General features: G+C 37.2%; 2 protein-coding genes across 3 annotated transcripts; both read right to left on the bottom strand.

The window, feature by feature from the left end:
* Positions 1–8,062: 8,062 nt before the first annotated feature.
* Positions 8,063–11,936, bottom strand: thap1 (THAP domain containing, apoptosis associated protein 1). 2 transcript variants are annotated; one of them, XM_085925412.1, is made up of 3 exons: positions 11,706–11,936; positions 10,755–10,956; positions 8,063–9,063 (listed from the first exon to the last, which is right to left on the bottom strand). In XM_085925412.1, the coding sequence occupies exons 1-3, from the start codon at positions 11,774–11,776 to the stop codon at positions 8,665–8,667; spliced, it is 672 nt and encodes a 223-aa protein (XP_085781538.1). In that variant the 5' UTR covers positions 11,777–11,936; the 3' UTR covers positions 8,063–8,664. The 2 variants fall into 2 exon arrangements, with proteins under 2 accessions (XP_085781538.1, XP_085781539.1); XM_085925413.1 differs by having other exon boundaries at positions 10,764–10,956.
* A 331-nt stretch (positions 11,937–12,267) lies between these two features.
* On the bottom strand, positions 12,268–16,184 carry ccdc82 (coiled-coil domain containing 82). Its single transcript, XM_085925411.1, has 2 exons — positions 14,801–16,184; positions 12,268–14,669 (listed from the first exon to the last, which is right to left on the bottom strand). The coding sequence occupies exons 1-2, from the start codon at positions 15,377–15,379 to the stop codon at positions 14,511–14,513; spliced, it is 738 nt and encodes a 245-aa protein (XP_085781537.1). The 5' UTR covers positions 15,380–16,184; the 3' UTR covers positions 12,268–14,510.
* Between the last annotated feature and the right edge of the window lie 77 nt (positions 16,185–16,261).

Here is a 16,261-nt window from a genome sequence, read left to right as displayed (position 1 = left end):
TCAAACTTGAGTTTTGAAAAAGAGGGGGTCGTCTTATAATCAGGGTCGTCTTATATTCGGGCCAATACGGTAGTTTTAACGGAAGCATGGAGCTGCCAATGTAGAGTAATCATTTTTAACTAGCAAATATGTACACGGAAAAAAAAAAAACCTTCAAACGTACTTGCAAATACATTCAAAGGGAATTTGGAGCGAAATGCTACAAACGTAGCATTTTTCCTTTCATGCCATACTTGTGCATTCGCGAGTAATTGACTTGTGTATGTGTGAGTAAGGCGAGTAATTGCTTATTTGTAAATGAATAATGAACACTTTTACTTAGTCAATTTCATTGGTTTTTTTTTGTTAGTCAAATGCTAAAAACAATTGATACATTTCACAATTTACGTTCACCCCACGACGTTTGTAGCATTTAGCTCCAAGTACTTTCGAACCAGTGTGAGTACGTTCTAACGAATTTGTGAGCAATGTTTCCTCCACATTGCCAGCACCACGGTTCCGTAAGTTTTTAGTCTATGCAGTTTGTACATAAGTCTTTCAATTCAATGTGACAAATCCAAAACGGCAGACTGACTGACGTCCATGAATGTGCGTGATGGTGACATACTCTCAGTGTTGATTTGTTCCACTGTCTGTACCTTCAGATTATTCTTAGCCAGAGGGTTTATACACACACGCACGCACACACACGCACGCACACACACGCAGACACACAAACAAATGAATAATTCATGAATTGGGTAGGTACAAATTTCCATTAATATTGAGACAAATAGATGAGGGGGTGTACATTTGTTAGACTTCACTTTTAGTGTTTCTCTGTATTTAAACAATGGCATTTATTGTCAAATGATTGCAGAAGTACTGTACTTTGGGTTTCTCTTGATCTCATAAAATTTTTGCTGTTTTGTAATTAGGGTACAGATTAAAATTGAAATTGAAAATATGTCAATTGAGCAATTTCGCAAATTAAATGAAACCACTTCAATTAATTGGAGCGTGACCAAATTAAAAGTCTCATGGTCCGCAGAGAAAACACAAAATGGTGATTTCAGTCAGTTATTACTTTTTTTAGCAGATGAAGACACAAAAATATCCTTTATGTGGTCTTTTATGTGGTTTTGGTAATGTTTTAATAAATATGCACCCCATCATGTTACCAATTTATTTAATGTTGGTTTTAAAACCAACAAGAAATGTTTGCAAAGGTGAAACAATTCATCCCATAACAAACATTCGAAAAAATTACTTCCAGAGTAAAATTGGCACCATCATGAAACCTTAATTAACTGTACTGGCAAAAAGAAAACTTTTTGACTGTCATACAATTATGAAAAAATGTGCAGGAAAAAAATTATGAAATTATGTATTTTGTTGTCGCTCAAAATACCACTTTAAAGAAGGCACTCTGGTTCATGTTCTTCTTATGAACATTCCTACAGTAAACAAGTGTAAAAATACATTAATCACTATAAATGCAATAAACTAGAGCTATGTAATTGACTGTGATAAATATAAATTAAGTTTTGCCGTAGCAGGCAGGGTGAGTGTACATGTTTCGACTGTTTCAGCAACCGTGTTATTTATCTTATTTGTATATACGTAGTACTTCCTTTTAGAAAGGATTTTGACAAAATAAAAAGAAAAATTCAGATTATAGGTTATATTAATGATGGAAAAAGCTCAGCTCGGTTTTGTTTTTTATATCACATATAATAGGCTGTGTAGACTTTTACTATATGGCGTAACGATGATGTTTCAGGCTTTTGAGCAACTTTTGGGGCAGATTTTTGTCTTGAAAAATAATTTGACTTGTAGAGTGTTCTTCACTCAGATTGATCTCACAGACGCAGCTGGGAAGTACTCAAAAGGGTATGCTTAGAGGTGATTGGGTGATTGACAAACAGGAAGTAAGAACATACAAACAAGGGAAACTATTCAAATATTTAATCACAAAACATGAGTCCAAACAGAACTGTCACATCATGTTTAATTAAGTGTGGCAAAGTAAATAAACCTGCCTCAAAAGGAAGTGAATATTTTAATCAACGTACTGTATGTCCGAAGGGAGCGCATATTTTAACTAACCTACAAATTGACATTTGAGATGCATGCTGTTTGTTTAGTGGCTTGTTCAACAAGTAAAGATGTTTAACTAGGAAGTGTTTTAGCTAGAAGTGAGCTTAACAATGATTTGTCCTTTCACATATTTGGAAGAACGACTTTGACATTCTGGGTTCAAATGATTTTAGAGACTGTAAGTCTTTAAAGATAACTTTTAAGATAACACAGACACGCATCAATTTATAGTTAGAACACCATATCAACGTTAATATGTCACTTCATATTCACTCATAATGTAAAAATATGCCATTCTATTAAAATACTCATAATGTCTGTGGAGTCACATCATCCAATACGAAAATCAATCTGTCAATTCAAGTGAGGAAAAAAAAAAAAGATAATTTAGGGCATGATGAAGCAATTCATGCATTTTAGTAATGAACAAGTGATGCTCGGTAAACATGATCCTCTGCCATGTATGTCAAAGTCAGGCTGCCTGCTTTCTTATAAGCTTTTAGGACAGGAAAGGAAGGAATTAAAGTGTCAGACATGACTCAAATCAACAACACACACCTCAGCTGTGTAAATGCAGAAAAAAAAACATGTCGTTATGGTTATAGCGTGTCTCAGTGACGCTCTTTAACCCCATAGGAGTGATGTCATACAGCCTCCACCCTGTGCGCTTCAGGGTGATGTCAACAGTTAGAAATTTGTTTACAGAGCTCATGAAAAACTCAAAAGTCATCTGGCTGAATTAGCTTTAGAGATTTCACAAGGCAAAGGTTTGCATGAATTCCAAACATGAACATGAGCTCAATTATTTTTACTGTGACCGTCAAGAACCAAGGATGAAGAAGAAAAAAAATGCTCTTTGATGTTACGTTAGACAAGTGACCTCCATTGCAAAGTTTTTCCACATATATTTAAGTGAATTCCTTGAAAATAAGCCATTCAAACAGAAGCCAGCTACAATAACTTGATGATCTACCAACCATACTTATTCTAATGCTAATGTTTTTGTTTGGACAATCATTTTATTCATTTCAATTAAATTATTAGCCAGAATGAGCATTCCAAAGCAAACCCAGGAGACCAATAAATAATAACGGATATTTCTCCTCGATTCTTGGTCAAATTGGCATTTGTACGATCTAAGGGCATTCTGAGGTTCCACTGGAGACAACAGTCAATTTTACTTTTGTGTATGATGCTGTATTTGAGTAAATCTATCCAAAAAATACTGAGACATTACAAACATCACAGCCATTTCTCATAATCACAATAATGATAATGTATCAGATTTATATTCACACTTTCACACTGAGGTGGAGGTAAACTTCATTCTATAGATCATAGCAGAATTTCTAGTAAGCCCAACAAAAACGGATTTTGTCAGTGACAAAACATTGGATTGACTTCTATTGACATAACATTTCCGCTTGCACTTAATACACTGTGTTGAGAAAATGAGCAGTTTCCACATGAATTGCTATTTAGTGCACATGAATCATGCATCTGAATAACGTAATTCACAAATCATTACGCATTTTGTATTCTCAAAACAATAACATATTCCCATACCAGGAAGTGTGACATTCACTTGGTATTTTGGATGAAGAGTTTTGGTTTCAAACATTAGAAATTATTCAAAGAAAAATGAAAGCTTTTAATGGAGGTCCTTTTTGGGCGGGTATGCACAAATTACTACATATATGTGGGCGCACGTATATTGCTCAGCACCACCTCAGGAGTAATCGTCAGTGCTTCATTCAACCTCTGAACTCTTTTTTTTTTTCTGCCTGAGGTTTGAACCCTGAATCTCAAGCTCAAGTAGGTTTCTCGGCGCTTTCTTTTCTCCCCCACTCTCTTTACACCCCACCACCCCACAGGCATTTTGCTGCTTTTTCTGTGGAAGTAGCCGATTATTGGCAGAGAGATCAGACAGCGTTATGGATCTGATAAACGCTGCCAGACAGATTTGAGATAATTGCCGTGTTTTTATTTATACACATCGTCATTTGTTTGCTAACCTCCACTTACTAGCAATCCTTGGCTCTGTGCTCCAGGCTGAATACTGGGAGTCCAAAGTGAAGAGAATGAAAAGTGAAGCTGTGTGGTTTCTATCTGGGTCAGAGGATGAACAGATTCATCAGCATCCGATTTACATCAGCGGAGTCTGAATAGAAGAAGAGATGTGATAGAAGAAGGGATATTATGCACAATGTGTGAACATTGCTATCCCATTTAAATACACTGTTTAGAATGTTAAGTGGCTCGTCAAAAAACGACGTGATATTATTTACACAGCATAAACAGTCATTATGACATGGAAATGAATTGGCAAATACATTTATTTATTTACTATATAAGAAGTGAACGCATACAGTGTATGCAACAAAACATTACATTCTGAATCTTATGTGAGCTGACTGCTTTAAACATAACAGCATACTGAAAACTAAACTGAGACACATTCCCAAATACGAATAATTGGGTAGTGGTTAGCACATCTGCTTCACAATGAAGAGTTTCCAGGTACGAATTTCAGTTCATGCTCGCCTATATTTGGAGTTTGCAAGCTCTCCCCACGTGTTGACTTGTCCACACATAAATGTGAAAGATTGTTTCTGATAATATGGCCTTTGATTGATTTCATGTTGTAACTCTCGCTAAAGGTCAGATGGCATAAAGGTTGCAGCTCACCTGTTCTCATAAAACCCAAGGATGCTTTACAAAAGTAGTGCAGTGACAGTGATGAGGGTACTTGTACATTTTAAAACATGGAATAATTCTACAAAAGTCACTGTAATGTTAATGCTTTTTGAAAAAGATGATGTAATTGAAGACTTAAAAAAATTAAATTGTTTGGTATATCCTTTGCCATGTACACAAAAACAAATCTTGTTTTAAAAGTATATCTGAATTCAGATTATTTTATTTTATGCAACTAAAATAAAGGGGTGTAAACTCAACATTTTTCTCAGTATTGAGAAAAAAAACAAGAATAAAATTAAATAAATAAAAAACTCTATTTTCATGCATATTAAAATAAAACATCATTTTTTTTCCGATGTTTCTTAAAGTACTATAAAATAGTGAATTGACTTTTTTACTCAATATTTAAATGACATCATTGTTTTTACGGGCGAGTGAGAGCGGAGATGCTGGGAGCATCACGTCTACCAGGTGTTGTCTCATTCGAGCAGTCGGCCTGCAGCCTGCAGTTACGACACAATAACCTTGATGCTATGCTGTCGGAATGGTAGAGCAAGGGGAGGGCAGGTGAATCAACGTATTGTGTTTTGACTAGACCAGTTCACCTGGATCAGATTCATCCCATAAAAGGTCAATTTACCTGAGGGGAGGTCACAGAAGAGAAGTCTCCCATCTAAACTGCAGCTCAAGTGAAAAAGACCAGAGCAGAACATCTGACTTGAGGATATCATTACAGCAAAATAAAAAAGCAACAGCGAAATGGCGTCTACAGAAAAGTAACTCTTCCAGTGAAATATCTATTGTTAGTGTGTTTCAGGAATAATAAATATTAAATCATAGTAAATACAATAAAAGAGTGTATATGAAGGTTTCTTTAAATGCATTATTATGAATGTTATATGCGCTACCGGTGCTTCCATTGGGGTTTATTGTGACTGCTTAATAAACCATGACTGACAAGTGGTCAGTCCAAGGAATACACTTTCTCTCTCATGAAATTAGATGTGAGCAGCCAATGTGGGGTAAAAAAAATAAAAAATAAAAAAATCACTGGCAAACACATTGGAACATAATACGGGCTGTTTATTTCCGCAAGCGCATACCTCGCGCCATTTGGAGGGAGAAAAATGTAGAATGAAAATCAGTTATTGTAGTCGCAATAAAAAAAAAAATTACAAATAAACAATTTGACCTTTTTACCTTTTAAACGAATTGGCATAATGCAGGCCTAATGCTTAAAACTTACTCGCGCATGCACATGTAAATACACCATGGCATTTTGGGAAAAAGGTTTGTAGCATTTATCACCAAGTACGTTTGAACGTATGTTAAAATTGGCAGCGCCACACTTCACGAAGACATCTTTGTGACACTGAATATTAAAAAATAAATACCTAAATAACTAAATAAATAACAAACTAAATAAATGAGCATATAAATAAATAAATAAATAAATAAATAAATAAATAAATAAATACATCAATGAATAAATATATAAATTGCTTCCAATTGACTTAAAAATTTTCTCTTATTGATTCGCAACCACTGTGCCACATTGTCAGAATCGGTGTGCTGCCACAAATCATCTAAAGTCACTTAATTGATCAGATTATTTATGGCCTAAAAATAGTCACGTGGTTCTTTATATATCTACGCCAGCAATGTGTGGTGAAGAAATAATGGCAGAAGGTACAAATAAACTGAATATCTGAATAATAATACTGTTGCAATTTATAGACCCAAAACAAGTCATGGCTTCCTGCGATTACATAATTGTGTTCAACTCCAAGATTTTAGGCTGACTGAAATTTGTGAAATTCATCATTATTTTGCAAACATTTTGAAACATTTTTATTTGGTCTTGAGCTGAAGATTTTCCCAATATAAAGGCAAATGTGGATTGGGTCAATAAAGGTTGTGAAACACAGATTCACATCATTCCAATGTATGGTACATGAGCAGCTACTGAAGTACAGTTTTCATACTGTTTTTTTCATCCTCGAAAGTCAGGAAAATGAAGTGATCAAAACTAAACTGTTCTGGTTGTCTTAGAATATTTAAACTCTCAGGCAAACAGGCTTCACTGTTCATAAACACACAGTACTATTAACTAGATAGGGCAGTTCTCGCCATCTATGTTTCGGCATGCACCTTCTTAGTGGTTGTTTGGTTTTGTCCAGTACTGTATAGTGTCTGATTGGATAAGACGTGAAACATCTTCTAAGATAACCAGAATAGTCCTGTTGTGATTGATTCTGTTTCCTGAGACTGGGTCCTACCCAGATCCTCTTTGACTACACATCCCAATTCATTAAAGAAAAAGTCATTTTTATTGACTGAGAATTTTCCACGTTAACAATGTAATACCTCAATATTGGTGGCAAGACAATTTCCTCACCTAGTCTGCACCGCTACCTGCTGTTCAAAAATGTCATTACAATTGAAGCCACTATAAAAAAAAAAAAAAACACGCACGCACGCACGCACGCACGCACGCACGCACGCACGCACGCACGCACGCACACACACACACACACACACACACACACACACACACACACACACACACACACTTACACACACTTGAAGTACCGGTATGAGTACCTGTAAGAGTGAAGAGTGAAAACTATATTTAAGCTGTCACACCAAAATGGTGGAAACGATTTCAATTCGACACTCATTTTCAATTAATTTTTTTCACAGCTCAAGGAGAGGAGCAAGATGTAATGGATGAAGCTAATTCAATTATTCTATATTTTCGAAAGTGCTGGGTTTCGAAACCCTGCCAGAGTTTGGTTTTAGCCTCAAATCAACCAATGGGTAAACGAGCTAGCAGGAAAAGATACTGCTGGTCAATATTCTGTGATAAGTGTTTTCTCATCTACTAATTGAAGAGTCTATTTTTCACATACAAACTCCGCCAGAAAATTCAACAGGAATTGTGGGCTGACTTAAACACGTGGCATTGGTTTGAAAGAGTTGATGATTAATGTGAGATGCAGAAAAATCCATGTACATGCAGTAATTTTTCCAAAACTAATGAAAGATTCATAAAAATAGATTTCAGCACCAGCAAGCAAGGAACTGCAAGATGGCACCCAGAAAATGATGTGACCACTTATGGCAAATCCCGCATCCGGAGCAGCGTGAGCTACCCTGTTAATCGCACCTTTCACTCTTGCTGGTATATTCAAAGTCAAATCATTCCATCATCATATAGATAAAAACAAAGCGAATCAAACGGCAATGTATGCAATTCCAGCAATCTTGTCTGTATCTGGGAGACGATTACGTAAAAATGTAATCTTTGAAAATGGTCAAGCAGGAGAATTCACTGTTCACAATTCCGGAAAGAATGACATTTAGTAAAAAAAAAGACTTGGAAATATTGAATTCATGTTGTTCTTGGTTACTTTCTGTTAATTAGTCCTTAATTTGTCCCCTTATTTTCTTTTATCACAATACAAAATTCTCAAAAAACAAATACAGGTAGCATCAAAATCCACGCTATATTATTCAGGATAAAAGCTTATTACATTGCCAGGCACTGAATTGTTCCACTGGAGGCTCCTCACATCTATGTTGACTAGTGTTCCTGGTAATTAACACACTAAATGGCATGTGTTACCTTAAATACTACATAAGCAGACGAGAACTTGCCAAACTTTTTTGTATGTGCAAAACCGCTAGTTGCTAATGAATGCCACTTTGACATTAACAGTCACTCAGCAACATGTTTGCAAAAGCTAAAATTGTATGACAACGAGCCAGTCCATTTGTTCCATAATTTCTGCTGACAGTATGGAGCCTTGCTGCTTTACTCAACAGCTCCACCAACTGTTCCAAGATGTGCAGTACATTTGAGTCAACTTAAGTTTCATCTTGTTACTTGATGCCTTTGAGTGTGTGGTAGATGTGTTTCGGTAAGATGACATAACCCTCGCTGAAAGCAGTTGGTGCGTCGCGCGGTGCCCGTCCAGTCTTGCAAGAGATCCTCAAGCTCTTGAGTTGCCTCTCCTGACGGCGACACTTTTGCTGTGTTGTTTTCAGCTTCTTCCTCAGTAGCTCCAGCTGCTCCTCCAACTGCTGGATGCGCTTCTTCTGCCGTGCAGAGTCCTCCGCTGTGTAGTTATGGTCGCAGGAGACCATCACTGTGTCACTGGGGATGTCAGGTGGACTCCTTACAGGCTCAGACTCCACCTCCTCCATGACGCTGTCAGAGGTCAGAGGAAATGAGAGGGGGAAGTGGATCTCGGATGGGAAGGGATCCTCCAGACACTCTGACTGTCAGATAGAAAAAAGAAAATCTGGACTTTTGTCTTGGTGATGTAATACTTCACTTGTGAGCTCTGCAATTTCAAACACAACCTTAATTTGCTTCGATTCTTCTTTTGAACTTCACAATTTGTCTGGCCAAATTAATACTGCAGTCATTTAACGAGCTTTTGTTTGATCTTAAAGTCAGGGCACGTGCCCAACGTGTACACATCAAACTCAGAGAGACTTTTCCAGGTCAAGTATTTTATATGTGGTATGTTGCTCAGGCCTGCTCAAGTTGGTGCTTCAATCCCAAATTTAAATTCACCTGAAAATCTCACTTGGGCCATGAACACTTCAGTTCTCTTCCTTCTTTGCCCAGGAAAGACACTTCCGACATTGTTGGCTGGTTCATGAGTACTAGTAGTAGTAGTAGAAAGGAGGAATGGAAAAATAAAAGCCCAGGAGTATATTTACACCTTTGGCCTAATGCATGGATGAATTTTGTTTCATCATCCTTGCAAGGCTAGTTGTCTTGCGCATCCTTTTCATCCACATTTTTTCCTTGCTTGCGCTTGGATATGGAACTCTGTCAACAGCCATCTTCATGAGCAATAACGTTTGCTAGCTTGCCTTTGTTGTGGTGTGTGTCTGTCAGTGACTTTCTTCTGGACACTTAAAGTGATTAATGATCAAGAAAGCTACTGAACCAGACTTAAGGACCACTTGAAGATTCAAAACATGAAGAGTTAATCAGCTGATTTGAATGCCAAACCATTAGTTTATAATATTGGAACTTTTTCACGATGTCGACATTTTAGGCGATGATGAATTCGAGTTTATTATCTGAAAGCCAAAAATGTTAGATTAATTCATTCAATCGTCTTTTTTGTCATTTGTCCTCACAAGGGCCATGGGCCAGCGGGAGCCGATCCCAGCAGCGGCAGTCAAGGTACACCCTGAACTGGTTGCCAGCCAATCGCAGGGCACATATAGATGAACGACACTTTACACTCACGATCACACTTGTGGATAATTTAGAGTGGTCTATCGCCCTACCATGCATATTCTTGGAATGTGAGAAGAAACCGGAGCACGAAGAGAACATGCAAACTCCAAGCAGGAAGGCTGAAGCCGGAATCGAACCATACACCTCAGGACTATGAGGCGGACGTGCTAACCATGCCACAACGGTATAAGAAATAAATATTTCAATAGGTTCACGCTTAAAAAAAAAGAGTTTTCCTTTTTGAATCTACTAAAATAAATAAAGAAATGATTGAATAAATAAATACATGAATGAATGAATAAATAAGTAAATAAATAAACAAATAAATAAATAAATTACCATTGTTTCTTCATCTTAATGCTCATTTTAAATGGCTGTTACAACTAAAGGTGCACTTGTTTGGACCAATTTATCAATGAAAACAAAAATAGCTCGTGAGAGTTGAGGTTTTCTTGATAATGACCCAAACTACCTCATAAGTACTTCCATAAATATCTAAAATAAAATACTGCGTTTTCGTTTGTGTCAGTTAATCCCTTTAAATGTCACTCATCAAGCGTTAAAACGGATAAGAAATTGGAGGAAACATGGTGGTCTTAATTTTTTTTTCTGCTGTGTATTTTTCACGACATCCTAGTGTACTGAAATGCACCTGCATAAATAAATGAGAAAAAAGGAGGGAGCTAGATACACTTGGAATTTTTCTAACCTGCTTTACCTTGATGTCAAGGTTAAAGTCAAAAAGCGAAGGCACGGCATTCTCCTTCAGCACGCGGTTGTTGCACTCTCTCTTGAAGCAGTCTTTAGTGAAGTGCTGTGAACAAATATTACTGTACTTGGTTGGCTTGAAATTGTTCCTCCTCATTGCTGCCACCCATTTACCACAGATGTCTGGACGTGCGAGAGGAAACCTGAATGAATAATGACAATTGCACAGAATTAGGGACAACTCAACTCTGCCTTCTTTACAAAATGTTAGGAGGGAAAAGTAGGGCAGAACGTCAAGGTGCAGTATTAAAAGGTGTTTTTAATATTTTGTGAGTAAAAATAAAATCAGCAAATTTTCTTGTTCTGTTTGTTACTGCTTAACCTATTGATAACAAATACATTTTAAATAGCAACAACTTTAGACATATTGTGCGTCTCCATTCATGAAAGATTTATAACTTGAAGTATAACCGTATTGGCTTAGTGTTGACAAAATAGTTTAACAATTCTAAACCATTGTTTAGTGAGATCAGCAGTTATACTGTGGGGAATTATGCAATTTTGCTTTGTTGATCGAAAAATTATTGGTTACGACATTATAGTCTATCAGTCTTTCTTAACCGTTGACAAATAAGACAATGACGACATTAACTTTAGAAAAGGGAGTTGGAGGTGTGGGCTAGAAATTACAGTATTGTATTTAATTGCAGTAAAGATGATGAGTGGGATGTATGAAGTCGAACAACATCACGCAGGCAAGTTGCAATAACGACATACTGTTTATTTATCTACGCCCGCGTGAGACAATTACGTGCATGACGTTAATATCCATGTTTATTGTGAGAAAACGATGCCGTCTGTCATTATGTCCAGTTAAGTAGTTCGCAAAGCTTTTCCATGATCTTGTCTGAATAGCTAATGCTAATGATCAGCACAGTTCAAGTAAACTCACTTGTGGAAGGAGATGTCTTTATCTTTGTGATAACGGTTTTTACAGCCGTAAGCTGAGCAAGTCTGAACCATAGCTGCTCTCCCAGCAACTCTTGACACTCGGACAGCGTAGCCACGATTCGCAAAACAGCGTTACAGTGCCAGTTTCTCTCGACGAGCTTCAGTGCCACTAACAATGATGGCGGCCAGAGCGTGATGACGTTTTAGTCACGTGAAAACGTTCCAGGAGTACGTGATTCTCCCACATCCAATGAATTGCTTTTAAGCTTAGTCATACAAAAAAATACAAAAAAACATACAGGTACATACAGTAAATAAATATACTGTAGTGACGTCACAAAAGGGTGTGATACTTAAATATTTTGAGCGGACATACATGGACTTAAATATTTGTTTAAACAGGCTTTACCGTAAGAATGGATTTTTTTTTATTTGTTAATTGTAGACTGTAAAATGTGATTCTGCATTTTATATACAGACATGACTGTATTTGAACTATTTGAAGCACTGTTAAAAGATGCATCAATAAAATCCACACATTTTTCAGTCATGAGATGGACTTGATGTGAAACATACAGATTTTCTTTTGAAATGCTTTACTTGATACTTTTATTATGTGTGAAAATACGGTAAACATTGTTTTTGTCATCAACCAAAATATTTATTAATCATAAAGCTGTTTTTAGAAAGCAGACTGGTTGTCAATGTCTTATACAGACGCCACCAGAAACACACTCAGAAAACATATACACAGCACTGATGGAACATGTGACATAATGAATAAGACACTCAAGGCCTCAAAATTTTATGACTGAAAAACATTGACGTTGCTTAAGAAACAAAAACATTTAGTCCAGTTTATCTCAAATTAATATGGCAATGTGCAGATAAATCAAAACTTAAACTTTGTACTGGTTAAATTCTAAGAAGGTAAAAAAAATCTTTAAAGTATTGGGTATTGCGTTAAGCACACAAATACATTAGCACAAATGTTGGGAGGGAGGAATTGAGGCAACAATACAAAATACACTGAAAGCACCCAGTAATAATTGTATATATGTTTAAATCAAAACCAAATAAGCCAAAAGTGAAACCTTTTTAAATAAAAGGAAGCAAATACATTCAGTGGCTTTTTAAATCATGGATGTGTGTCTAATCTTCAGGAAGGTCCTACAAAGTATACATGGGACTGGAATTTTCTCAAATTTTAGATGAGATAATTCTCATTATTTCATTATTCTCATCAAAACTACTTCAAGTATCTGTGATAACATAATTTGTTGTTAAATAACTACCATTGTCAGAAAAATATATATTAAAAACAATAGATTCAATTCAGATTGATTCAAACAAATTAAAAGTATGTTGACGCTTGTGATTTAGGCTTATACAAATAAACTTGACTTGAAAAAAGATGCATCCTTTAAAGGACAAAAAAAAAGCTTGAGTTAAATGTTAAGGTATGATTTATATGCCTGTGGAAAAATACACATGTACATTGCAGGCCTAGTCTTTTTTTTTTTTTTTCTTACAGACTAAAGGAACAAAAGACAAACATTTTGTCCAAGTCGTGTATTGAAGTGTCTCCTAATACTGCAGGTTCAACGCTCATTCCCTCACACTCACACAACTGCAGAGAAGCTCTATGATTGATTTTTTTTTCCGTAACATGATCATGGGCACATGATCAACAGTATAGTTAGTTTCACACAGTTACAGAACGCATACTCTTTGTTCACACAAATGACTAATTTGGAGGTTAATAAAATGCAACACTGCAGAACATGTCTATCGGGTAGATCCTCAGAATCAGCGATGAAATCAGTTCCACTGGCAGCTGCTGATTCCATAATATGAATGCTGCTTTACAGGAATTTACCTTTGGCTCTTAGGTCATAGAGACAGAAAACCTGGCAAACCTTAGTGTGGCCTCCACTGCATTTAGAATACATTATAATTTAAGTGCCAGGATTAAACTGAATAAGGTTGATGTATATTCAAGAAGGTTATAATGAAGAATGGCACAATGTGAGGCAGTTAAGCTTAAGCATTTCCCAACCTGCATCTCATTACAAAAAGTTCAGATCTTCTTTGATTTAAAATCTGAAGGAAAATAATTGACATGTACTAAATATGAATTTTGCCAAATTCAAACGTTCGCAAAACTGAAATGCAATCTGACTACAGTTCTGGGAATCTTGGGTGGTAAAAGCAGACACTATACAAAAAACTGTAGTTTCAGCACTAGTGGCTAAATGACAAAAAATGGTTTGCAAGAAATCGTTTATTTCACCGCAAATTAGAGTATGCAATTGATCATTTGCACAATATGTTCACTTATAATTAATTTTAAATATCTTCAAAGGATAATTTTTTTTTTTACTGTCATGGGAACAAGCATCCTTTTGAGTCTTTTGAATCAGGTCAAAAGAGGAGTTGTCCCAATAGAAATAAGATTGTTCTTATTTACAAAAACAATTAAATTTGGCGTCTTGATATTAACTAGTGAAAGATTTGAAAAATAAAAAGAAAATAAAAACAAGACCACAAACCTTTCATGTCTGTACTTTCAGGGTGCGGTAGGCCTGATTTAAAAAGAATCAACCCACCCATGCTCTTATAGTTCCATTTCAGGATCTACTGCTATTGCAGGATGAGCCGTGTCAGGTGTGCAAGGTTCCCCAAAACCTTTGTGCACTTCACTGGTCCTTATTACCAATGCCAGTTCCATTTCAAATCGAAAATAAGACTGCAATATTTCCACAATAAAATCCCATATCTGGTACCCTTCACCACATGGCTGAAGCTATTCCTTCACCGCCTCATCCTCTTTTTGCTCCTCTTTTTGCTCATCTTTCTGCTCCTCTGTTTCTTCCTTCTCTTCGCCATCTCCACCTGAAACCTCAGCTTTGCCATTATTTTCATCTTCATCACCATGAGCCACTTCTTTTGATTCATCCTCAACCTGAAAAAACAAACAACAAAAAACACATTACAATGTTTCTTAGGGTTATTTGTCCTCACTAGTAAGACAATTCAAGTCAAGTCAGGTTTACAAATGTAAATGGATATAAAGACGTTCCACAGGTGTAATACCTGTTTCACGCGGTTCCTCCTCCGACTTGGAACGCGGGCCTTCATCCTGCGCGACAGCGCCAGCAGCTTGTTGTGTCTCTGTCTCCTCTTCGCCTTCTCCTCCTCCTCTCTCCGCTTCTCATCTGCACGGTCCGAGTCCGAATCATCCTGTCGCTGAACCCTGCACCTCTTCTTGGGCTGCACCACCCTCTTCGGCTGACATGTAAACTCTTTCTTACCCCCATCATTGTCATCGTGGTCGTCGTCATCGTCATCATCCCGCTCCTTCGCGGTGCTTGAAGACGAGGATGTTTCGTCTCCTACCAGAAAAGAGCGCTTTCTGCGGGTCACGGAGCGGCTGTCGTCGCTGGATGTAGCTCCAGAATCACTCCTTTGCCACTCCTCCTGTTCACTGTCGTCCTCCGGGGAGCTATGGAAGTCAGACTGGGAACCGGACGACGAGGAGGAGGAGGAGGAGAAAGAGCCCTCGTCACTGTCGTCCAGGATTGAGGCAGGCAGACCAATCTGCCTCTTCTTGGACAGGTCCGTCTTTGTTTTGCGCATCGAAGCGAACATTTTGCGCTTGTACAAGCTCTCCATGTTTGCACACGGGGCCGGAGACCAGTGACATTAAACAAAAAGACGAGTACCGCAGAGTTCGAACAGGCTAACCTATCACCCGTGCATCTATATATAAGCCGATAGCTGTGCTGAAAACCACACTACATTGGAATTTTTTCAAACTGTATAACAATTTGTCTTACGTTACTTGCAAAAAGCAGCTGTCATTTGGTATGATTTACAGCTGGATTAAGAGAGCGCGTCACATTCCCTTGCAGCTAGCACTGTTATTGTTGTGGATCAGACTTCTTCTTCGCTGAGAAATGGAGTGTTAAAGCGCCACCATGCGCAGGGTAGTCACAACACAGCAAAGATCTGTTAATTTGAGCAGAAACGACTCTTTTCAGGATGAGATTAACAAAATCTGTCTCTTAAAATCCCTGCTTGATAATGATTTACGATAATGAACAAGATGTACCGGAGTCAAATTCCTTGTTTGGCATGCTCAAACTTGGCAAATAAAAATTGATTTGATTTCAAGATCATTGACAATTGGCAATCAATATCACTGACATTGTGACACAGTGAGTTTACTGTCCCATTGCTGTTTGTTTTTTGTTAGTCTGTAAATTAATACCACTTGTGTTCAGTAACATCCTACTATACTTTGAAATACACAAAAGATTCAGCTTTCAATCATATATCAGGATGGACCTAAAATGCCTGTTGACATGAACACATGAATTTAACTGGAGCTTCTATCTGAACCTTTGAGTATCCAACTGTTCAATGTTTCAGTTTTTTTTCTCACAACTTGTTCTCTAACAAGGAGCTCAAAAGTAAAATTCACAACAGGTGTTTTATCCAGGAAACCAGGAACACATTTCCAAAGAAGTCCACCTCTATGTCACACACACACAC

Source organism: Syngnathus leptorhynchus, chromosome 12 (genome assembly GCF_054491065.1).
Source record: "Syngnathus leptorhynchus isolate UIUO chromosome 12, UIUO_Slep, whole genome shotgun sequence".
NCBI lineage: Eukaryota > Metazoa > Chordata > Actinopteri > Syngnathiformes > Syngnathidae > Syngnathus > Syngnathus leptorhynchus.
Note: the sequence above shows the minus strand (reverse complement) of the source record. Positions and strands in the feature narration are given on the sequence as shown.